Below are 25,735 nucleotides of genomic sequence, written 5' to 3'. Positions count from 1 at the left end.
GGGGGCTGGCAAGGGACAGTGATAAGACCCACAACTAGTGAGGTGTGGGCTGAACTGAAGGAAAAAGATCCCAGCTGGGGAGTGTGGGCTGGAAAGGAAGACACCGTGGGTTCCTAGCAAAGAAGGATCGTCTTAGGATGAGATCTTCCACACCTGATTTTTAACTATGACGGTCCTGTGTTTGTTCAATATATTCCCAGAGCCTGTCAGTCCTCGGTTCAGAATCAGCAGAGGCCTGAGCGCCCCAAGCACAGGTCTTCCAGTGGCAGCTGAGGAGAGGTGAGGCCAATCTGGGGTCCTTGCCAAACCAAAGGCCTCAGCGACACTCACCATATGCTTGGCACTATAGAATGCACAGAATGCTTTCACACAAATCATCCTGGTCACACAGCTAGTTTGTGGCTGAGCTGGGGCTCACACAAAGCTCTTCTCGCTTAAAGTCCTAAACTCTATAATTATGCTACTAGGATGGTGTCTGCATAGATATCCCTTTAGCCCTGGAGTTGCGTTGGCTATGTGGGCGTGGGGTATGATTAATCAATCAGGATCTATCAAATATATGCTAATCTCCTTAAATTGTGACCCAATTTCCTAAGGGATCTCCCAGTACTCACTCTCCTCTCTCCCTCCCTTTAAAAGATTGCATTAGGAGTTCCTGTCGTGGCTCAGCAGAAATGAATCCGACTAGGATCCATGAGGATGCAGGTTTGATCCCTGACCTTGCTCAGTGGGTTAAGGATGTGGCGTTGCCGTGAGCTGTGGTATAGGTCACAGACGAGGCTTGGATCCTGAGTTGCTGTGGCTGTGGTGTAGGCCAGCAGCTGCAGCTCTGATTCGACACCTGGCCTGGGAACCTGCAATAGGCCACAGGTGTGGCCCTAAAAAGGAAAAAAAAAAAAAAACCCACACAACTATTTGGTAGAAACGGAAGATAAGTTTCACTTGATATGCTTTGTTCAGGGACTTCTGGGTACCAATGAGAGACAAAATGACCTACTGATGATCTTATTCTCTCTAGCAATATCACTACCCTTCTAGTCAACCAGTCTCCAAAACCTGGGAACCAAATTTGATTCAGGCTTAACATACACACCTTATTGAAACTTCCTTTCAATTCCTGGCCCTCTTCTTTGCTCCCACAAGAGAGCTATTTGCTCTCCTCCCATCTACATATTAATTCCTCCCATCTACATATTAATATCAGAAGTCTTTCTTGAAACCCTCCTTTTATCACCATATATTACACAAACCTCACTGGTTCCCTTTTTCCTACCACATCCGATCTGAATATGTTTATCCCCTCACCCTCCCACCCTGCTCACATTGACACCCTAATTTCTCTCTGCTCTATGAAGACCAACACCCCCACCATCCGGAGACCACCCCATGCTTGGTTCTACCCCAGAACTTTTGTTTATGACGTTTCCCGTGTCTGAAATGGCCTCCTCTTTTTGACCTAAATAATTTCCTTTTTTTTTTTGCCTTTTGTCTTTTTAGCGCCTCGCCCATGGCATATGGAGGTTCCCAGGCTAGGAGTCTAAGCATAGCTGTAGCTGCCAGCCTATGCCACAAGCCACAGCAATACCAGATCCGAGCCATGTCTGTGACCTACACCACAGCTCTCGACAACGCTGGATCCGCAACCTGCTGAGTGAGGCCAGGGATCAAACCGGCAACCTCATGGTGCCTAATTGGATTTGTTTCTGCTGCACCACAGTGGGAACTCCTGACCTAAATAATTTCTAACTACACTTCACCAACTTTCTCCTCTTTTCTAAAAGAGGTATACATATAAAATTGGATTGTGATGATCACTGTACAACTATAAATGTAATACATTCATTGAGCAATAAAAAAATAAATAAATATTATGTTGAGACCTCTTAGTATTAATTAAGCTGATTTGTTTGGTAGAAAACAATTTGGAAAGCCCCTTTGCCCCAGATAAACTGGGAGTGTTGGTAATGCTAATAATTTTTATATATGTATTTTAATCAGTGCAAAAATTTTTTTCATTTCAATAAATATTTATTTAAAAAGAAAAAAATAATAAAAATAAAAGCGGTATACATCAAGATTCAGCAATGATGTACTATCTTTATTGTTCCGTGTTGCTTCATTAGTTACATTTCCCAACAAGAATGTAAGCTCCACATTCTTACAAATTATCTACCAGAACACTAAGAACTGAGCTGAACATGGAGCTATTTGATAAATATTTGCCGTCCAAGCGATTGACTACAAGTGCCACAGATGATAGGTCATCATCTGGAAGGGTGCTAGATTGGTCTGGTTCCCTCTATGATTTGGTGCCAGGCCATGACTGGTGACTATAGATCCCATCACACTATTCTGTGGTAGCTTTAAATACTGGGGGTGCAAGCGCTAGAAATCAAGGCTCTGAAATCACTTCGCTCTTAACTTTTCAAAGCCCCTTGCTCACACATTCATGTGTAAGTTTGCTCTTCTTTAGAATGAGGAGAATCTTCATTCTAAAGAAGTCAATAGAGATGACTAGTGACTTTAGGACCTGTACTGAAATCAGAAGTAAAAGATAGGAAGATGGGAGTTCCTGTCGTGGCTCAGTGGTTAGCGAATCTGACTAGGAACCATGAGGTTGCAGGCTCAGATCCCTGGCCTCGCTCAGTGGGTTAAGGATCTGGCATTGCCGTGAGCTGTGGGGTAGGTTGCAGATGCGGCTCGGATCCCAAGTTGCTGTGGCGTAGGCCAGTGGCTACAGCTCCAATTGGACCCCTAGCCTGGGGACCTCCATATGCCGCAGCTGCAGCCCTAAAAAGACAAAAAGACCAAAAGAAAAAAAACATAGGAAGATGGACTTAAAGCCTAGCAAAGGGAAGTCTGGTATCCAAAAGAGTTTATAACTATTCAACTCATGGAACCACAAGGGATCACTGAAAATGGGAGCCCTGAAACTTTCTGAACCAGTTCAAGAGACACCCTACTTGGAGTCAAGAGGGACAGGAAGAGGATCCCCTATGACTTAAGATGCCTGTGATTTTCCCCTCAAATCTGTCCAACTGTTTTGCTACCACAAATCTGGATGTTCTCCCAGGCCTTGAAAACGCCTTCCAAATCCTACTCCAGTTCTCCTGGGGGCCAGAGATGTTCCTGTCCCTCCCGATGCTCCCAACACGGTACTTCTTCCGCTTTCCTCTCCCATAACTCTGTCCCCTGTCCCCTGGTTTTTTAAAAAAACAAAAAAACTTTCGTTTTCACTGGTTTTCAGGAAGCCAGATAGGATTCCTGAAAAAAGTCCTGGTTCACTGAAAGAAAAGACACAGGCATCCTGCTTTCAGAGGCTCAGAGAACATCAACAGCTAAAAGGAATCAAATCTTAGGCTGGCTACCCGAATTCTCTCATCTACTTATTCGGATGCCCGGCTTCTTCCCTCAGAACTCCAGACCTCCTTTTTCACAGGAGATCCACCACAACTTGTCATAAAGTCATGATCACTTTTTTCTTTTGAGACCAGCATCTGCAACTTCTTTAGTCCTGCTTCCCTCCACGGGGCAAAGGCAAGACCCTGGATGCCACCGGAGGGTCTTTTCCCAATACAGTGATCCAGAAAAGAAGAATGCACAGTCCACGAGGGAAAGGGTTTCCAAGGCACAGGATAAATCTTGAAATTAAGTTTGAAAAATAACCAACTGATAAAGCATATTTTTAAAGGCAGTGCCACTATGAAGATGGGAAGCAGACTCGGTCAATGCAGATGAAAATCATGCCCCTTACGTTCTATGGAACTTCAGAATCAAAGCAGCAAGGGACACTATCCAAAAGTTTCCAAACTCTACTCCACGGAGGTTATAAGCTTCCAGAACTCCTTTGTCTTTATACTAATTTGGGAAGTAGCCATGTATCCTTCACAGAATCTTTTTTCTTTCTTTCTTTTTTTCTTTTTAGGCCCGCTCTCGAGGCATATGGAGGTCCCCAGGCTAGGGGTTGAATCAGAGCTACAACTGTGGGCCTATAACCACAGCCACAGCAACTTGGGATCAGGGCTATGTGTTCAACCTACACTATAGCTCATGGCAACACCAGATCCTTAACCCAGTGAGAGAGGCCAGGGATCGAACCTGTGTCCTCATGGTTACTAGTCAGATTTGTTAACCGCTGAGCCATGATGGGAACTCTAGAATCTTTTTTTATTTCTGATGAATTCATATTTGCCATTTAATTTTTCACACTTTTTGTCTATGCTCCTAAATGGAATGACCAAGACTCTGATAGTACTTTGACTATTAAAAAAAAATAAAAAGCTAAATAAATTTATTCATCAAAGGGTGCACTTTCAGAAATGTTTTCCAGTATCTGAAGGTAAACTTAGCCTGCTGCTACTGATAACAGTGATGACTCGCCAAACGTTTCATCTCCAAAGGCACTGCCATCTCTCATCTCATGCCTGGAGAGCATATGGGGACCTTTTAGAGAAGACCTGGCATTTCAGGAGACATGCCATTTGTAGCTCTGGACCCCGCTCACTGTCAACCTTTAAATTAGGTAGACAGAAACTTAGCTGAGTGACTAGGGACTCCTTAGTCCCAGGGCTCAATAAAGAACCGGAAGTGGGAGTAGGGAGCCTGAAGTGGAAAGGTTCTGGAAACCTCCTCCACCCCCTCCTCAGACCAGCCCGGTCTCCTCAGCCTAGGCTACCAGCTTCTCTTCTCTACAAATGTCCCCTCAGCCTGAAGGCTCTTTCTTCCCTCCTCTGCGTCTTTTTTCCTCCTCCTCCATATGAGACTTTGACTCTTCCAGAAAAAAAAAGGCTACAGGCTGGGGAAAGTTACATTCACTCTTAGATCCCTGATAAGGAGCAGTGGCTGGGTCTGGGTTTATTCTGAATTAGGAAAGTCAGATGCTTCTAAAACAAGGAACAGCCAGAGACCATAAAACAAATCCTTTCTAACCCCATCTAAGGAAGCCAAGGTAGCTCAGGCCTCTCCCATTCATCAAAATTCCTGGAGAAGAGATTCAATAACCTTCCCCTTCTCATGTTCTAGTACCATCACCCGACCCTGACCATTGGAAAAGTATTCCTTCTTTCTAACCTCACGCATTTCTGCAACCAAAAAAGCTTGTTCACTCTGGTTAACTTCTTCAAAACAATGGAAAGATCTTTCAGTCACTCTTAATTTGTTTGGGGCCAGCTGAGAAAGTAGTGCATGAAGCTAAATCAAATCCATGAGTTTGCCATCTTATATCTACAGGGTTTTACAGTTTAGAAAGGAATGTGAAATACATTACCTAATCTGATTTGTTCCTTTCAATAGCACCATAAGAAAGATATAATAAATGTTATAATCCTCAAATGACAAGCTATGTGAAAATGTAAACCGGAAAGCATGTCATATAAATAAGCTATTGCCTTACATATGAGGAAACCAGAGGAGGCATGTGATTTGCCCATGGTCACACAATTAGGGGAATGCCAGGGCTCAAAGCAAGAACTCTCAGCTTAAATCTAGTACTTCTCCATCTGCTTTGGTCCTCACATGAGCTAACTATCTCTGCACAGAGAAAAGCTGTTTTATGGATGCAAACTCCTAACCCATCTGGCCATCTCGGAAACATTTGCCATGGAGAACAAGGCAAATGGATATAGATGGCTTAGCAAAACTCATTATCATCCCTATAAAAATAATTCAGCATCATAATCTTTGCTTGCAATATCAAATGCATTTTTAGAAACTTTTGAGAAGAACACACATTAATGGGCAATAAATTGTCCAGGGACAAAACTGAAAGGGACGTGAATGGCTACAATGGAGCCTAACTTTCAGTAACAACTGATTAACCCTACAAGACCAAGATGAGCTGCAAATACTTCATGTTTCCTTGGCCCCAGGAGTCACTCCCCCAAGAGGGGATTAAAGACTCTGCTGGAGGAGTTCCCCTTGGTGCACGGCGGAAGCGAATCTGACTAGTAACCATGAGGTTGCAGGTTTGATCCCTGGCCTCGCTCAGTGGGTTAAAGATCCGGCATGGCCGTGAACTGTGGCGCAGGTCACAGACATGGCTCAGATCTGGCGTTGCTGTGGCTGTAGCTCTGATTCAACTCCTAGCCTGGGAACCTCCATATGCCGTGGGTGTGGCCCTAAAACGAAGAAAAAAATAAAAAGACTCTGCTGGATAAATATTTCACAGCCCTTTACACTTTGAGCCACAATCTCTCTCCACAGACATGGTCCTCCACCATGCTGCTTATGTCCTAGAAAATACACATCACCTAGGAAGCCTTCTCTAATGGACCTTACTTTGACTCCATTTGAAATTAATACATGAATGTCAAAAAATCTAATACGGAAGAATTTATACGTGCTGACATGTTTGTTCCTCCCAACATTCATCTGTCAAATAGTGAGCACTCACCCCATGCAAGGTACTAAGCTAGGCATGCAGGATGTACCTGAAAAACCAAAGACAGTCCCAGCTTCTACAGAGCTTACGGTCCAGTGTTGCTTTTACATGATCTTCAGGAAACTTATACCTTTCCTAGTTCCCAAGTAGACTGCATGCTCTTTGTAGGCAAGAATTTTCTGAAACCCTCTTAGAGCACAGCACCTGACACTGGACTCTACACAAGCAAATTGATAAACTCAAAGGGAATCCCTGACTCCATAGGGCATTTCCTTCCACTCACTCCCTCCAGTATGGTGTACAGTTGTGAATTATTTAAAATCCCTAGGGTCTTGGTGTTCCTGCTGTGACGCAGTGGTTAACGAATCTGACTAGGAACCATGAGGTTGTGGGTTCGAGCCCTGGCCTCACTCAGTGGGTCAAGGTTCTGGCGTTGCCGTGAGCTATGGTGTAGGTTGCAGACGCAGCTCGGATCCCATGTTGCTGTGGTTCTGGCGTAGGAGAGCAGCTACAGCTCCGATTAGACCCCTAGCCTGGGAACCTCCACATGCCGCGGGTGCGGCCCAAGAAAAGCCAAAAAGACAAAAATAAAATAAAATAAAATCCCTAGGGTCTTGAACCTGAGATGTCATAAGGTCCAACCAACAGAATGAATTTACAGCTAAAGGGGTAAGATCCATTGCAACTGGCAATATCTAGAAGGGCACCCAAGCCCCAGAGCTGATCCTTTAAGGGGAAGAGAATCAAGGCGGGGCAGAGGTAGGAACGCTCTCACCCTGCAAGGCTGCATTATCCCACAGAAGAAAATGGTGCTATAACCACAGAAATTATAGGTGCCAGCCCCAAAACAATTAAAACCAACAGCGCAAGAGGGTGCTTTTCAGCATCTCACCCTACCGCCAGACAGGGAGACTAAAACAGTCCCTCCACCTATTCCACAGGACCTGGATACAAACCTTCTTAGACAGGGTGGGGCAACAAAAAGAGCCTCAGGTTCAGGATCAGAAAACCGGTGTTTTCGTCCAGAGTCTGCCATCCATCAGGGAAGATGGCACTGGACTAGCCAAGGATCCTCTCTCAGCCTCCATCACCCCTTCTGGAAAAGGGGACTAATAATCTGATTTGTCTGAGGCTCAAATGAAATATGTTCCTATGAAAATGCTCAGAAAAACCATGCTATACAAATCCTGAGAAGACTGGGAGGATATGCAAACTCCCAGAGGCGCCTCTCACACCAGCCCAGGAACCCTCATTGCCTCTTTCTTGCATCCCCAACCCCTGGGTTTCTGTCTTCTCACATCTCTGAATTCAGAGAAAGAGTTCTCACACACACTCTCACACACACACACACACACACACACACACACACACACACACACCCCAACCTCAAAAAGGCAAGTGCGCTAATTCCCAAATTCCAAGGGGATTGGAAAGGTAGCCATGAAACCATTTCAACTCCTTGCCTTGACATGCCTCAGTTCTCCCTCTACAAGAGTCAAGCTAAAGAGAAGCCAACAAAAAGGGGAAGGGATGAGGTTCCAAACAGCCACATACACTTTCTGTCTTTTGTGGCTGTCTGCCTTCTCTCCACTGCCAAGTCAGGTCCCCGTCTGGGGAGTGCTGAACTAATCTAAACGGGACTCTGAGGCAATACTGAGATTACTGTTTGAGAGAGGGAGAGAGGGAGAGAGGGAGAGAGAGAGAGAGAGAGAGAGAGAGAGCGAGCGAGCGAGCGCGAGCGAGCGAGCGCGCGCGAGCGAGAGATTATATGCATTTCAGGCCACATTCCACAGCCAAAAAGAAATTATTATTACCATGGATAATCAAAGGTTAACTGCATAGGGAGAAAGCACTTGCTCCCTTGCAAATATTCTTCCCTAGCTCTCCAATAACCATTCCTCCCCCGCCCCAGGCCCAGTCCTTTCATTGGCTTGTTCAGTCCTCCAACCATCCATCCGTCCAGTTAGGACGTGTGCAGCACCCACACAACAACCCTCTCTCAGGATCCTCAAGGAGAAAGGGTTGAAGAGAAGGGGAGGAAAAGCAAAGGCAGACACCTTAACAAAGTTGTAAACTGTGGTGTTACTGGGGATGTGGAGGCTGGGCAGACTCGGGGGTGAGGTGGGGGGTGGGGGTAGGAACATCCTGTGCTCAGACTCTAAGGGCCCAGTGCCTCTGCCTGTCAGGCCTAAGAGCCCCACACAACTCCTTCCGGCTCTAGGCAGAGGGAAGGCCCATTTCGCAGAGTCAAGTTTATTAAAAACGGTTGGAAGATTAAACCTGGCGCATCCACTGATTGGCAGATTTCCATTTAAACCCTAAGCTTGAAGAGGAAGAAATTCTAGTGTGATCTATGCATTTGGGGGCCATTACCAGCCACTGGTAAAAATCCAGACCTGTATGGGTGCAAAGGGTGTTTCTGTCTCATCGTTCAGGGCAAGAACACCCTCCTCAAGGTAGAAACGGGATCCACCCACTTCTCAGTGGATCCAACCACTAAGCCCCACCATTCCACAATGACCAGCCTGGTGGAGGCCCACGCCCCTGCCAGGGCCTTTCCCCCTGCAGATCCAACACCTAAAGCCGGTCCCAATCCACCCTGAGGTCTCACGTGACCAGGCTTGTGCACGCCTCCCACCCCTAGGCTGGCAAGTTGGAGACTCAAATTCAGCCTCTGGCCTGGCAAAAGTCAAAGGCGGCTGGAAGCATTTCCCTCTCTTTCCCCACTCCTGGCATCACCGTCTATCGCTTATATTTAAAAAAACACTGAATCAGGAGATATGCTTTGAACATGGACACACACAGAGGGAGAATAAACACACATGCCCAGACAGTCCCCAAGACCAATGCTTCTAAACCACCAATTCCCACAGCCCACCCAGACCCTTTTGCAACCTTTTATCAAAATGCAACACCTTCCCTCCCAGTCTTCTTCCTTAAGTGTTAAAAAAAAAAAAAAAAAACCCACAATATTAGCAAACCTACCTGTCTATACTCTGGGGTAACCTTACACTCATGGTTTCTCGGTGTCTCCACGGTTCCAGAATCCTGTAGTTTTGAGGTCTTGATTGAGATTGAGTCGCTTGCAATTTTTCAGAAGGGCGAGAGGAGGGCCTCTCAACTTGAAGATTGAATCCTTTTTCCTCCACCTCTCAGGACCCTGGTAACTGAAGCTCCATTCTACTTCTACCAGTTAACATGGTCTCCTTTCTTAGCCCCCTTTCCCCTCCCCCCTCTTAAAAAAAAAAAGAAAAGAAAGAAAGAAAAAGAGAAAAACTGTGACCTTCTTAGAAACCAAAAACCCAACCACAAATCTCTTCAAGGTTAGCGCTATGGGCTTAAAAAAAAAAGAATCACAGAAAGAATTTGCCTTCAAAATATCAGTCTTAACTGCAAAACATGGATAAAAACCATCCTTTTAATCCAGTTTTCCCAGCTGTCCTTCTGTTGGCAAGAGAGCCTCAAGCTCCAAAGGGGGGAAAAACAATTCTCTGGCCTCCAATGCTTAAAACCACAACAAGAGATATATTGAGGGACAGAAAAAAAAAAAAGAATAAATCCAAATTGGCACCTGGAAAAAAAAAATCTTGCAGCTGATTTGCACAGTAAAAAAATAAATAAACCATATAATAGTATGTACACAACAGCACTCCTTCCAAGTCCAGTGCAACCCTGGGATCCAAAATTATAAATTTCCTTCAAAAAAAAAAAAAGCTTTTACATTAAAGGTTCTAAAATCCTTAAATGAGCCAATCGCAGCCCCCCCCAAAAAAATCAAAAAACACCTGAAATGCAATGCTTTTTAACCTTTAAATTGGTAGCAATGCCACAAATCAGAGAAAAAAGTCTCTGAAAATATTCCCCCCTTTTCTTTTTCCTTTAAACTTGCAGGTTTCTCCACCTACCCCAGCCTGATTCCCAGCCCAGGTTCGGCCTTTTTCTGAAAGACAATTTCCTGAGTTAGTTCTGTTTTGCTCTTCCACATCCAGGCTCCGAAAATTTCTCTTGCCTCAGCCTCCATGAAACGGAGATTTCGCTTCCTCGCTTTCCCCCTGCTCTGCCTCTCGCCTGGCCAGAAAAACTGCTCCCTTATTATTACTAGTTCGGATTATTATTGTGGATTTGAGTTCGGGGTGGGATATTCCTCCACACCAGCCTCCCGGACAATCCGATCGCCTGGCTTCTCTCGTTCGGCCTCTCTTTTTCCTCCCTTTCCGCCCCTCGCCTAATCTCGCAGGCAGGAGCCCACCGCGCCTCGCGCAGGACCGCCGGCGGCCTCCGGCTCCCGGCCCCGCTCGCCCGCTCGCCCCACGCCCGACCGCCGCGCTCCGGCCTCGGCGGCTGCGGGACTCCCGGCTAGGGCACAGGCAGGGAAGGCGGCGGCGGCAGGCCGGCACGGGCGGGCGTCCGGCTCCCGGCGTCGCGGCCGCGCTCGCCTCCTTCCGGGCCCCTTCCCCCCCGGCTCGCCGCTCGCTCGGGCGCAGGCCCGGCCGGCCGCCCCCTCCCCGCGCTGCCCTCCCTCCTCCTTCCCCGCGAGCCTTTCTCCTTCCCTCGCTCCGGCGGGGGCGGGGCCGCAGGCTCCTCCTCCTCCCGGCGTTGCCCGCCGGCCTTTCCCCTCACGCCGCGGCCGGGGGGCGGGGGCGGGAAGCCGACCGCCCTTCCCTGCCGCGATGCTGCGGCCACCGCTCCCGCCCCGCCAGCCCCTCTCCGGCTCTCCCTGCGCGCACTGCCCCGCGCTGACTCCTCGCCGCCGCTCCTCGGCCGGTTCCCTCCGCGGCCCCACAGTCGCCGGCCTTGCCCGTCGCTGCGGCCTAGCTGATCCCGGGCTCGGCCGAATCCCCGGCTTTTCCTGGCCTGGTCCTTCGACGGCCCCGGCCCGGACCCCGCGAGGCACCGCGCGCCGCCCTCGCCACCACCCCTACCGCCTTCTCTCTGCTTTCTCTTGGGTGCTTTCCCCCCTTTTACTGCCCTGCCCTCCGGACCCGACCTTTGTTTCTTCCCCTCTTCCCACCCGCGCTGCGGTGCCCGGCGCCCCTAGGCCCCCTCCCCACGTGTCCTGGGTTTTGCGTTCCCAGTCATCACCCCTGCTCTCCCACCGCCCCTGCGTCCCTTCTCCCACCTTTTTTTCTCTCCTTATTTTGCAAAAATTTGTCGCGCCCTCCTGCCTGGGCTCCCGGAGCTCTTTTAACTGTTTCCTCCCTTTTGAGAGGTTCTCCTTATTTCTAACACCCACTGAAGGTGGGGGAAGAGACCCTTTGGCTCTTCCCTCTCCTGTTGTTTGGGCATCTTAATACCAGGCTGAGTAAAGTGTTTTTGAACTAAATGGAAAATCCTTTCAGAGACGGTTCTCTTTCCACAATTCCCCTCTCATAGAATCACAGTTTCTAAATCTTTCCAAGTAACATGACATTAGTCAGAAGGTCCCAAGCGTTATAGTTAAAAATAATTAAGACAGCAAGGAAACCTTTTTCATTAGGACTGGGAGATGAACTTTGTCTTCTTGCCTAGGTAAATGCTGTTGTAAAACACCCTGCTGGTGGTGATGTATTTGCATTATGTTCTCTCCTTTCTACACCATCTTGGTTGTTCTGGGGGGACTACATGTGTATGTGTATTTAGCCGCACACATCCAGAAGCAATAAAGAGGGAGCTGAGGGACCCCAGCAGTGTTAGAAGTGATGAGCTTGCAAAGAGCAAGAAGAAAGACCAATAAGCATCTGCTGCGGGCTCAGAATGAACTAGAAGCTTCCTCTGAATTATACCAGGTACAAGTTAGTAAATATTAGAATTTCACCCCATCCCCATCTGGCTTCAGTCCCTAAACCAGAAATCGGAGGCATCACAGTTGAAATTGCTATTAGCCTTTTCTTTATTCCCTTCCTAAACATCTTTGGTGGTATCACCAAACATTTTTCTTTTCTCTCTCTCTCCTTTTTTTTTTTTTTGTCTTTTTGCCTTTCTAGGGCTGCTTCCCTCGGCACATGGAGGTTCACAGACTAGGGGTCTAATCGGAGCTGTAGCCACCAGCCTACACCAGAGCCACAGCAACGCCAGATCCGAGCCACCAGGGAAATCCAGGGGTGCATTCTTGATTGTTTTTGTTAAATCATGATAACTCCTCTTCCAATCACATTCACCACAAGGCAAAGGCTGGGTTTTTTGGCCACATATGTAGCATGCATAAGTTCCCAGGCTAGGAGTTTCCTTCATGGCTCAGTGGTTAACCCCACTATGATCCATGAGGATGAGGGTTCGATCCCTGGCCCTGCTCAGTGGGTTAAGGATCAGTGTTGCTGTGAGCTGTGGTGCAGGTTGCAGGTGAGGCTCGTAACCCTAGTTGCTGTGACTGTGGCCTAGACTGACAGTTCTCTTTCAACGCCTGACCTTGGAACTATGGATGTGGCCCTACAAAAAAGCAAAAAAAAAGAATTTCCCGGTCGAGGGATCGAACCCTCACCACAGCAATAACTGGAGCTACTGCAGTGACATCCCAGATCCTTAACCCACTGAGCCACTCGGGAACTCTATGGCAAAGACTTTTAATCGTAAATCAGCTTGTAAATTTACATCTTAAGTCAATCAGTCCTTCCTGAATGACTGGAAGGGTTTGAATGCCCTTGGAAGTGTCATTTAGATTTTTAAAACAGATTTTAGAGGTTTTTTTTCCCTCAACTATGCAAAAGTTTTATAGGTGAAACACTGTTTTTGGTAAAAAACAAAACAAAATAAAAAAAACAGTTTTGGAACCATTTCCAGTAGGGCATTTTCAAAATGCTTTCTCCATAAGCATTAGTTTCTTTAGAAAAACTGTAACTTACTCATTAATAGACTGTCATCTTCACCTTGAAGAGACAGATTAAGTGGATTTTTGTTTTTGTTGTTTGCTTTTTTAAAAAAATAAGTGCTAGATAGTATACTCTTGCCAGCTATTTCTCATAGAATTTTGTAAAATAAAAATGTGTATTCCTAAGGAAAAAAAAATACAAAAAAAAATGTGTATTCCTGCTACATTCATTGTCTCTTTTTAGGCCTTTCCCAGGAGATAACCAATGAATCTCTGCAGCATAAGAATTTTCATGGTCATTCTCCCTATCTTTACTAAAAATTGTTAAGTTTGTAGCAGTTAAGAGGCTATTTTTATCCAGTGGATGGCATACATTGTAAAGAAACAATATCTGACCTGTGTGTGGCATTCCCACAGGTTCCTGGAAACATCTCATGTGACGGATGACTTCTGAAGTAGTGACCTGGTGAGGGTGCCAGGTCAGTCCATATATTAAAGGTAAATATGATTTAAGCTTAAATAGTTATTTTTACTATAGTCAGTGCGGGAGTTCCTGTTGTGGCTTGGCGGGTTAAGGACCCAATTTTTCTCTATGAGGATGTGGATTCAATTCCTGGCCTCACTCAGGATCTGGCGTTGCCACAAGCTGCAGCTTGGATCCAGTGTTGCTGTCACTGTGGCATAGGCCTGCACCTGCAGTCTGATTTGACCTGTAGTCTGGGATCTTCCATGTGCCACAGGTGTGGCTGTAAAAAGAAAAGAAAAATGCTATTGTGAATGCACTTAAATATTTTCCTCTTGCAGAGAAGTGCATCTCTTCGTATCCTCCACCTTGAAGACCGTGGGCAGGGGGTGGCCTTAGCAGGATAGACCTCCCTGAAGTTAGTTAGCCATCTAAGTGAACTGCCAGTCTCAGCTTAGGGAAAAAGGAGAAAAAAAAATTAGATTGTGTCCAAGGCAGACTAGATTGTAGGAATCTGAAAGCAAGCAACTCTTAGTTAATGAAGAGGGCTCTAGACTAGGAAACCAAAGAACTGGGTTTGTTTGGGGCTGTATCCCTTTCTAACTTTGTAAACTGCTGTTTGCAAGTTGTGAGGATTAAATAAGGTCAAGCATGGGCTCTGTAAATTATAGACTGCTGGGCAGGAAAATCAGGATAAACATTAAGAAGTGATAGCCACATAATCCTTTTAACTTTTGTTCAGGAACTCTATTCATGGAGTTCCTGTCTCGTGGCTCAGTGGTTAATGAATCCGACTAGGAACCATGAGGTTTCGGGTTCGATCCCTGGCCTCGCTCAGTAGGTTAAGGATCCGACGTTGCTGTGACTTGTGGTGTAGGTTGCAAACTTGGCTTGGATCCCGAGTTACTATGGCTCTGGTGGCTACAGTTCCGACTGGACCCTTAGCCTGAGAACCTCCATATGCCTCGGGAAGTGGCCCTAGAAAAGGCAAAAAGACAAAAACAAAAACAAAAAAAACTCTATTCATAAATGGACCCTCTCCTGTGCCCATCATCGTGTGAGATAAGGTAGGGCATTCATTGTTATGTTCATTAGTTGTTACATTAAATTCATTTACACTGAAGGAAACTATGGCACGGAGAGGTTTTTAGGTGATTTGCATGAAATCCCATTATTCTGATAGGTTGAGGCTTGAATTCACGGTTCTTCATTTTTAGGTGTGAGAAGTGAAGGGAAAAACTTATTTGCTGAGAGGGGTTCTAGAAACTTAGCATTTAACTGAATAGCTGAGAGAGAGCTGGGAGGGAGATACTTGAGTGATTCACGGTATGAGTTCTAGAGAAGAAACTTGTTATTCATGTGCAAACATCCGTAGCCCAAACCAGGTGTGTCTTCTAGAAAGACAGACTCCAGGTTTCAGTCATTCTTCTTCTGGGGTGCTGTTAGCAGACAGGCCTAGCAAAATAAAATCACCACTGGAGGGACAGTGCTACTGTTTATTAGAGATCTTTTATCCCTCTTCAACCTTAATCAGTTAGAAAGGTAATGTGGAGAGGCTTGCTTAATTAAGGTATTGTGCAAGTCCTAAGGAGGATGAGAAAGTATTATGCTTGCTTGATTTATTTATTTATTTATTTATTTATTTATTTATTTATTTATGAGTTCCCGTCTCGTGGCTCAGTGGTTAACGAATCCGACTAGGAACCTTGAGATTGTGGGTTCGATCTCTGGCCTTGCTCAGTGGGTTAAGGATCCGACATTGCCGTGAGCTGTGGTGTAGGTTGCAGACTTGGCTCAGATCCCACGGTGGCTATGGTGCAGGCCAGTGGTTACAGCTCCGATTAGACCCCTAGCCTGGGAACCTCCATATGCCGTGGCATCGGTCCTAGAAAAGGCAAAAAGACAAAAAAAAAATTATTTAAATTTTTTGGCCATGCCTATAGTATGTGGAATTTCCTGGGCCAGGCATTGAACCTGTGCCCCAGCAGTGACAAAACCAGGTCTTTAACCCCCTGAGCCACCAGGGAATTTCTTTCTCTCTTTTTTTTTTCTTTTTTTGGCTTTTTAGGGCCACACCTGTAGTATATGGAGGTTCCCAGGCTAGGGGTCTAATTGGAGCTACAGCTGCCGGACTACGCCACAGCCACAGCAATGCGGGATCTGAGCTGCCTCTGCCAGCTCACGGCAACGTCGGATCCTTAACCCACTGAGCGAGGCCAGGGACCAAACCCACAACTTCATGGTTCCTAGTCAGATTCGTTAACCACTGAGCCACGACGGGAACTCCGAGGTGGTTATCATTATTCCCATTTTCGGATGGGAAACAGAGGCTCAGAAAGGTAAAGTAGCTTGCTTAGGGTCACAGATCTGGGGACCAGGCAGTCTGGCCCCAAAGTCTAGGCTTAACTGTCAACTGTACTGCTGTACAGGGACTGGTAGGAAAAAAAAAGAAGAAAACCAATGCATAGACAAAACCTTATCAGAAAGGCAGAAGAGGTGCAGGGCTTATTGAGGAGAAACTGGGGAGGGTGGAGCTGGAAGTAGAGGTCAACAGTTTAACTCCTCAGCCCTCCAGACTCATTCATTTTTCCCATGGTGAAGTGACAGATTTTACCTTAGTGCCCTCACTTCTTTGTCTCCCTTCTCAGTGTCCCTTGGGATATCACTCTAGAAGTTGCTTCCTCATCGCTTTTGGGGATCTCAAGGCATTCAGTGAAGAAGGGGCTTTTCATCTTAACTCCCGTTGAGGGGAAGTGTACGTTGTCTACAGCGTCACCTCTCAGGTGTGTGCTCAGCCTCCCGAGCATGGTACCATCCTGTCTGTTGTTACCTTAGAAACCAGCTTTCTCTCATCAACACCCCTGGTAGCTGAGATGAAGTGAATACAAGGGAAGGTGCCAAGATAAGCTGTAAAGGAAAATGTGTGAAAGAAAACCAGTTTTAGATTGAAGGCTAATATTTTCAGAAGTTGGGTGAGTTTGTGTGCTATTTTTTTTCCTCCTAATAAGAAAAAGTACTGGATCAAATTCGAGCTACAAAAAAGGTGAGATACTAAGAGGAAGATTTAAAAAAAAAAAAAAACTCCTCAACACTTGCTTTAAAAACTGAAAAATGTCCTTTTAAACAACCTATTGACATATAATAAATTATATATATTTAAAATGTACAACTTAAAGAGTTCCCATCATTGCTCAGCGGAAATGAATCTGACTAACATCCATGAGGACGCAGGTTCAATCCCCGGCCTCCTCGCTCAGTGGGTTAAGGATCTGGCATTGCTGTGAACTGTGGGGTAGATCGCAGACGAGGCTCGGATCCCAAGTTGCTGTGGCTGTAGCATAGAATAACAGCTACAGCTCTGATTGGACCCCTAGCCTGGGAACCTCCAAATGCTGCGAGTGCGACCCTAAAAAGACCAATAAATAAATTAATTAATAAAACAATAATTAAAACAATAAAATGTACAACTTAAATGTACAACTTGATAAGTTTTGACACACATGAAACAGTCCTCACAATCAAGATAATGAACATATTTATTATCTCAAAGCTTACTTTTCTAGTTCTTGCTTCTCATTGCTTCCAGCTGGAACCTCTCTCCCATCCCAATACTTGAGCCATCTCTGATCTGCTGCTCTGACTTTTGTTCCTATAGATTAATTGCATTTTCCAGAATTTTATGTAAATGAAATCATAGAGTGTGTGTTATTTTTGGTATGGCATATTTTACTCAGCACAATTATTTTCGAAGTTCATCTACATTGTTGAGTATATCAATTTATTGCTGAATGGCATTTTTTGTTTGTTTGTTTGTCTTTTTGCCATTTCTTGGGCCGCTCCCGCGGCATATGGAGTTTCCCAGGCTAGGGGTCTAATCGGAGCTATAGCTGCTGGCCTATACCAGAGCCACAGCAACGTGGGATCCGAGTCTCGTCTGCAACCTACCGCACAGCCCACCGCAATGCTGGATCCTTAACCCACTGAGCAAGGCCAGGGATCGAATCCACAACCTCATGGTTCCTAGTTGGATTCGTTAACCACTGAGCCATGACGGGAACTCCTGTGCTTTGGTCTTTCTGATGGTCTTGCCTGTGGCCTCCAGCTACCTTGCCCCTCCAGAACTCTCAGCTTTGTCTTCTCAACTCTGGCGCACTCCTGGACTCCACCTGGGCTCCCCCTCCCTGTGCCTTGGCCTGGAAACTTTGTCGAGGAAATAAACTGGAGCAGCTTTCGGGCTCACCTCATTTGTTTCCTCTTTCCCAGAAATCACTGTGTACCAATCTCTTGAGAACTGTTGTTTCACATATTTCGTCAATTTTTTTAGTTGTTTCAGTTGAAAGAACTGAATCAGTCCCTGTTATTCCTTCTTATTCAGGTAAGGAAATTCTGACTTGCCTTTTCTTTTCTTATCTTTTTTTTTTGGGCCATGCCCACAGCACACAGAAGTTCCCAGGTCAGGGATCAAACCCGACCCACAGCTGTGACAACTGCCAGGCCACCAGGGAACTTCTTTCTCTCTATTTTCAAACTTAAGCCCAAACTCTGTACTTAAAATTTGAAAAACTCTTATTGGTGGAATTAAATTTTAAAGGAAACCTTCTCATGCTACCATTTTAGAAGGGAAACTGTTGTGGGCTCTAGAGCCAGCTCTTTGGGTTTGAAATTTGGATCTTCCAAGATTCAAGCTGTGTGTGATCCTGGGAATGTTAATTTATTTATGCCTGTACCCTGTACCCACATTTTAAAATGCATAGAATAATAATAATAATACCTTCCTTATAAAGTTTTTGTGAGGATTAAATGAGTTAATACTTGTAAAGCACTGTGCATTGCCTAATATGTAGCAGATGATTACTGCGTGTGAGCTGTTCACACGTGTGAAGAGTGCCATCAGATGAGCTTGGCCTCTATGGGATGTGGATTAGTGGGAAGTCATGAGAAGTGAGGTTGGTAAGATGGATGGGATCGAACCCGAATCTTCATGGGTACTAGTGGAATTCATTTCTGCTTTGCCACAATAGGAACTCCGTGCTCTACACTTTAGACACAGATCACAAGCCCATGTTGTCACCATTGCTTCTGATCAACTGGCTGTAAATCAGAGGTTCCCACAATCCCCTTCTTGATGTCTGTTAATTGGCTAGAGCAGCTCTCAGAACTCAGGAAAACTCAGAATTCACTTACTAGATAAAAGCAGATGGAAGAGATGCAGAGAGCAAGGTATGTGGGAAGGGCCTTGGAGCTTCCATGCTCTCTGAATGCTATGCTTCTGAACCCTCCATGTATTTACCAGCCCAGAAGCCCTCCAAACCCCGTCCTTTCAGGGTTTTATGGAGGCTTTTTCCACATAGGCATGATTGATCAAGTCATTGACCATTGGTGATTAAACTCAACCTCTACACCCTCTCCTCTCTATGGAGGTGATAGGACCTAAGTGGAGAGACTGCAAGTTCCAACCTTCTAATTGTCTGTGCTGTGCTGTGCTGTGACATAGGTTTGATCCCTGGCTCAGAAATTTCTGCATGCCGCAGGGGCAGTTAAAAAAAAAAAAGGACTTCCCATTGTGGTACAGAGGAAACAAATCCGACTAGTAACCATGGTTGTGAGTTCGATCCCTGGCCTGGCTCAGTGGGTTAGGGATCCAGTGTTAAGTGAGCTCTGGTGTAGTTAGTAGGTAACATTCAGATCCCACATTGTTGTGGCTGTGGTGTAGGCAGTCAGCCCCCATCCCAGGTGTGGTCCAAAAGTCACCTCATTAACATAACAAAAGACACTTTTTATCGCTCTCAGCACTTAGGAAATTCCAAGGGTTTTGGGAGCTTTGTGTCAGAAACTGGACAAAGACCAACTATATGCTATCGTAAATCACACCATCACACCAGTGATTTATATCTTCTTTTTTTTTTTTGTCTTTTTGCTATTTCTTTGGGCCACTTCTGCGGCATATGGAGGTTCCCAGGCTAGGGGTCCAATTGGAGCTGTAGCCGCTGGCCTACGCCAGAGCCACAGCAACGCGGGATCCGAGCCGTGTCTGCAACCTACACCACAGCTCATGGCAACGCCGGATCGTTAACCCACTGAGCAAGGGCAGGGACCAAACCCGCAACCTCATGGTTCCTAGTCGGATTCGTTAACCACTGCACCACGACGAGAACTCCCGATTTATATCTTCTTTATACGTCTCTTTTTTTTCCAAGTTTTTTTTGCAATAACCTATATGTATTTAATAAAAACTTTGAATATATTTTTTATGTTATTTTAACGTTAATATAGGACAGCAAGGAGCCAGCAAGATTATCTGGTGGAGAAGGAAAAGGGTAATTATGGTATGCAATTCTAACAGCACTACATAAAGTGGGATGGATAAGACCCAGATATTCTGATGAATGTTCTTCTTTATATACTTGAGTGAGTTTCTCCAGGAGCTTTTGGGGCGTCCTGTGCAAGGACTTGCACACATAATGATCTGCATTTTGAGAGGGTTGTCACGAGGAGCTGCTGCTGTCTTGCTGTCTGCAGCTCTTTGCTAGCAGGATGGGCTCCCTGCTTGGTGGTTTTTCAGAAGCGTGTGTGGCAGCTGCAGGGAGAGCCCAGCGTGGCTGCCAGACTATTCTGATGCCTCACTAATCCTCACAGCTGGCCAGCACAAAGCAGTCAGACTGGATCGATCCTCTACCAAGACCCTGAAGACTCCAAGAGGGGGATAGAGGTGGACTTTTCTAAAAAGTGGTTAGCATTAAGGACAGAAGTGAGGGGCTGGGGGGGGGGGGGCTGAAGGCTAAAGCTGGAATTGGGAGTCCTAAAATGAATGCGTGGGGCAGGCAAAAATTTCATTCTAAAATGAATGAATTGAGTAATAATAAGAAGAAGAAGAAGAAGAAATGAATGAAAATGAAGGAACAGATTTTTTTTTTTTCTTTTTGGCCTCCCGAGGCACATGGAGTTCCTGGGTCAGGGATCAGATCTGAGCTACAGTTTCGACCTAAGCCACCAGGCCCTTAACACCCTGTGATGGGCTGGGGATCGAACTTGCATCCCAGTGCTCCCAAGATGCTGCCCGTCCCTTTGTGCCAGAGTGGGAACTCCTGAGGAGCAGAAATGAAATGAGTAAAATGGGCATTGGATGAAAGGGGCAACTCTAATCCAACAAGAGGCAGTCTGGGGGTTCTTAGGTGGGAGAAGGAGAGGCCCTTGGCAGCATGGAATTTTCCTTATGGGGTTAACAAGTCTTCAAGGTGTTGGTGGCTGTGAGGAACAGAAGGGAGTCAGCAGAGAACCAGTTATTTGAGAGGAGCTGAGTGAACGAGGGATTTGGAGGATATGGGTACAAACATGGACAGGAAATTCCCCTGTGGTGCAAGGGGTTAAGGATCTGGTGTTGCTGTCGCTGTGGTGCAGGTTGGTTTTTTTTTTGTCTTTTTGTCTTTTCTAGGGCCGTACCTGTGTCATATGGAGGTTCCCAGGCTAGGGGTCTAATCAGAGCTGTAGCTGCCAGCCTACACCACAGCCACAGCAATTCGGTATCCGAGCCTCGTCTGCAACCTACTCCACAGCTCACGGCAACACCAGATCCCTAACCCACTGAGTGAGACCCAGGATCGAACCCATGGTTCCTAGTCAGATTCGTTAACCACTGAGCCACAATGGGAACTCCTCATCCACTTACTCTTCTGGCCATATCATTACCTTATTATCACCTGATTCTTCATGTTATGCCCAGTATCCTTGACTACAACTTCCTGCCCTACCACTCCAATTTCTTCAGTCTATTTGCCTAGATCCATGATCTATCACTTCAATAACTCACTTATCAATACTCCCCAATCCATTGCTTTCTTGTAAACTCTAATCAAAGAGCAGCACACCTGTCCTCCTTTTCTGACCCTACCCTGCGCTGCTGAGGACGGCTGGAGGGTCATCCAACCATGGAATTTAAAATCAGTACAAATTCATTGTCTGTTGCCATGAATTCCTGTGTTGTTGTTGTTGCTTTTGCTTTTTAGGGCCGCACCTGCAGCATATGAAGGTTCCCAGGTGAGGGGTCCAGTCGGAGCTACAGCTGCCGGCCTGTGCCACAGCCACAGCAATGCCAGATTCAAGCCGCATCTGTGACCTACACCACAGCTCACAGCAACGCCAGATCCCTAACCCACGGATCGAACCCATGGTTCCTAGTCAGATTTGTTAACCACTGAGCTACAATGGGAACTCTGATCCTGTGTATTTCTGAGAGGTATTACCTTCTCCCTTCTTCTCTACAGCAACTATTGTAAATCTCCCCACTTGCCCGAAGTTTCCTCACCGTAGCCCTTCTCATTCTTGTCTTGTGCCAAAAAAAAAAAAAAAAAAAATTTTGCTTTCTGGTTTCTAGTCTGCCATGTTTTCATGAATTTAGAAGCCAACAGTCTATCTTTTAAAAAAAGTAAAATCTGAAGAAAATGCAAAATCAAAATGTAATTCTGATCCACAAAATAAGTGACATCACAGGACAAACTGCTGCTCTCCCAAAGTGGAGTAATAGACAGACAAATACAAAGAATCACATCTTACCAGAGCTGAAACCCATGAGGAGAAACTTCCATCAGAACCAGAGCTGGGATAGAAAAACCTGACTTGTGATTGACAAATTGCTGGGGGCTCAGTGTAGACAAGTCTGAAAATGAAAACTCCAGGGATGGAATTCCTATTGTGGCTCAGTGGGTTAAGGATCCAGTGTTGCCCCCCCAAGCTGTGGAGTAGGTCACAGATGAGGCTGGGATCCAGTGCTGTCATGGTTGTGGCACAGCTGCAGCTGCAGCTCCAGTTGGACCCCTAGCCTGGGAACTTCCATAGGATGAAGGTGTGGCCATAAAAACAAAACTAATCAAAAAAACTCCAGGAAGACCCAGTCATGGGTGGGTGGGGGTACCCATTTATGTGAGTTTTACTTTTGGAAGCTCTATCAGGTCCTCGTAATGAATATTGGAGAAGAATCCCTTTGTGTTCTGGGTGGGTTGGTCTGGGGGGAAGAAAAGGAACCATTTTGAAATACATCTGTGTATTCTGTCCTTCTTAAGGAGGCTTGCCCTCAGGAGAAACTATCATACAGAGGATTAAACTGCGGTGTGTGTGTGTGTGTGTTTTTTTTTTTTTTTGGCCACGTCCATGACATGTAGAATTTCCCTGGCCAGGGATCGAACCTATGCCACATCATTGACCCAAGCCACAGGAGTGACAATGCCAGATCATTAACCTGCTGAGCCACTAGGGAACTCCATGTCTACATGCTGACAAAAAATTATAAGGCATACTAAAAGGCAAAAAACACAGTTTGAAGAGAACTACTAAGCATCAGAACCAGACTCAGATATGGCTGGAATGTTGGAATTACCCTACCAGGAACTGAAATACAAACTATGATTTTTTTTTTTTTTTTTTTGCTTTTTAGGGCCACATCTGAGGCATGTGGAAGTTCCCAGGCTAGGGGTTGAATTGGAGCTACAGCTGCCAGCCTATGCCACAGCCACAGCAACTCGGGATCTGAGCCACGTCTGCAACCTACACCACAGCTCATGGCAATGCTGGATCGTCAACCCACTGAGTGAGGCCAGGGATGGAATCCGTATCTTCATGGTTCCTAGTTGGATTTGTTAACCACTAAGCCATGAAGGGAACTCCAAAAAGCTATGATTAATATGCTCAGGACTTTTTTGTTTGTTTTGTTTTGCTTTTTGCTTTTTAGGGGCATACCTGCGGCATATGGAAGGTCCCAGGCTCGGGGTCGAATTGGAGCCTCAGCTGCCGGCCTACTCCACAGCCACAGCAATTCGGGATCTGTGACCCACACCACAGCTCCTGGCAATGCTGGATTCCTGACCCAATGATTGAGGCCAGGGATTGAACCCGAATCCTCATGGATACTAGTCGGATTCATTTCTGCTGCACCACAACAGGAACTCCTGTGAAGGGCTTTAATGGAAAAAGTAGATGAATAGGGGAGTTTCCGTCATAGCTTGGTGGTTAACGAACCCAACTAGGATCCATGAATACTCAGGTTCAATCCCTGACCTCTCTCAGTGGGTTGGGGATCCAGCATTGCTGTGAGCTGTGGCATGGGTCACAGACTCGGCTCAGATCCTGCGTTTCTGTGGCTATGGTGTAGGCTGGCAGCTGTAGCTCTAATTCAACCTCTAGCCTGGGAACTTCAATGTGCTGTGGGTGCAGCCCTAAAAAGAAAAAGAAAAAAAAGAAAAAAAAAAAAGAACGGATGGGAGTTTGTTGTGGTACACGGTGTTAAGAATTCAGCGTTAATATTACTCAGCCATTAAAAGGAAAGAAATAACGGCATTTTTAGCAACATGGGTGGACCTAAAATTATGATGCTAAGTGAAGTCAGTCAGACAACCAGACACCGACGTCAAATGCTATCACTTACATGTGGAATCTAAAAAAAGAACACGATCGGGAGTTCCCAACATAGCTCAGTGGTTAACCAATCCAACTAGGAACCATGAGATTGCAGGTTCGATCCCTGGCCTTGCTCAGTGGGTTAAGGATCTGGCGTTGCCATGAGCTGTGGTGTAGGTCACAGACGTGGCTCGGATCCCGCATTGCTGTGGCTGTGGTGTAGGCTGGCGGCTACAGTTCCGATTAGACCCCTAGCCTGGGAACCTCCATATGCTGCGGGTGTGGCCCTAGAAAAAAGAAAAAAAAAAAAGGATGCAATGAACTTCGAAGAACAGATACTGACTCACAGACTTTGAAAAACTCATGGTTTCAAAATGAGACAGGTTGGGGGGTGAGGGGATGTACTGAGGGTTTGGGATGGACGTGCTGTAGGGTTTGACTGTGATGACTGTTGTACACCTGTAAATGTAATAAAATTCATTAAGTTAAATAAAAAATCAGCATTGTCATTGCAGTGGCTTGGATTGCTGCTGAGGTGAGGGTTTGATCCCTGGCTCAGGAAATTTTGCTTGGCTTGGGCAAGGACAGAAAGAAACTAAGGAGAAATAAAGACTTTTTCAGACAAACAAAAATTGAGGAAAATTTTACCCCACACATTTGTGGCATATTTAGGAAATTTTTTTGTTATCAGGCTTGCCTTACGAGAAATGCTTAAAAAAGTTCCTCAGGGAGTTCCCTGGTGGCTCAGCTGGTGCTATGACACGGGTTTGATCCTTGGCTTGGGAAATTCCACATGCTGCAGGTACAGTCAAAATAAATAAATAAATAAATAAATTTTAAAAAGTTCTTCAGAGGAGGTCCCGTCGTGGCGCAGTGGTTAATGAATCCGACTAACAACCATGAGGTTGTGGGTTTGATCCCTGCCCTTGCTCAGTGGGTTAACGATCTGGCGTTGGCATGAGCTGTGGTGTAGGTCGAAGATGCGGCTTGGATCCCGCACTGCTGTGGCTGTGGCGTAGGCGGGCGGCTGAAGCTTCGATTCGACCCCTAGCCTGGGAACCTCCATATGCCGCAGGAGCGGCCCAAGAAATGGCAAAAAGACAAAAAAAAAAAAAAAAAGTTCTTCAGAGAGGAGGAAAATAGGTCAGCAACCCTAATCTATACAAAGAAAGAAGAGCACTGGAGAATGAATAAGTGAGGGTAAAATAAAAACTTTGTGTTGGCTGCAGAGGTTCCCAGGTCAGGGATCAAACCCATAGTACAGCACCGACCCAAGCTGCTGCAATGACAATGCTAGATCCTTAACCCACTGTACCACAAGGGAACTCCTAAAATAAAAACTTTTATTTTTCTTATTCTTAGTGGGTCTAACAGGCAACATTTTGTTCAAAATAATAATAGCAACCATGTATTTGATTATGTATGCATGTGTAACACACATATGTAAAATGTGCTTATGTATAAGTGAAATGAATGGCAGTAATGATACAAGGGACAGGAGAGAGGAGCTCGGGCTATCTTACTATTATGGGGTAGTTGCATTACCTGTGAAGCAGTATTTTTAAAAGTAGACTTGAATTAGTTGTAAAGTATATATTGAAAACTCCAGGGCAACTGCTAAAAAAAGGTAAAAAAAGAAATACAGCTGATATGCTAAGAGAGAAATTGGATGACATGGAATTTTTTTTTTTTTTGGTCTTTTTAGGGCCACACCCATGGCATA

At 45.7% G+C, this 25,735-nt stretch overlaps 1 protein-coding gene across 10 annotated transcripts in view; it reads right to left on the bottom strand.

Moving 5' to 3' along the window:
• The window catches only part of ARHGEF11 (Rho guanine nucleotide exchange factor 11), a 115,147-nt gene extending 104,259 nt beyond the window's left edge, over positions 1 to 10,888 (bottom strand). For 4 of the 10 annotated variants that reach the window (XM_047784264.1, XM_047784266.1, XM_047784265.1 and 1 more), the window contains exon 1: positions 9,365 to 9,629. In XM_047784264.1, coding sequence (XP_047640220.1) covers positions 9,365 to 9,396 — 32 coding nt within the window. In that variant the 5' untranslated portion in view covers positions 9,397 to 9,629. Of the gene's footprint in view, positions 1 to 9,364 lie in introns of all 10 variants that reach the window. The other 6 variants (XM_047784267.1, XM_047784272.1, XM_047784273.1 and 3 more) reach the window with 4 other exon arrangements.
• Positions 10,889 to 25,735: the final 14,847 nt, after the last annotated feature.

The sequence above is a fragment of the Phacochoerus africanus genome, chromosome 6 (assembly GCF_016906955.1).
Source record: "Phacochoerus africanus isolate WHEZ1 chromosome 6, ROS_Pafr_v1, whole genome shotgun sequence".
Classification (NCBI taxonomy): Eukaryota; Metazoa; Chordata; class Mammalia; order Artiodactyla; family Suidae; genus Phacochoerus; species Phacochoerus africanus.
This window is presented reverse-complemented; position numbering and strand designations above follow the sequence as displayed.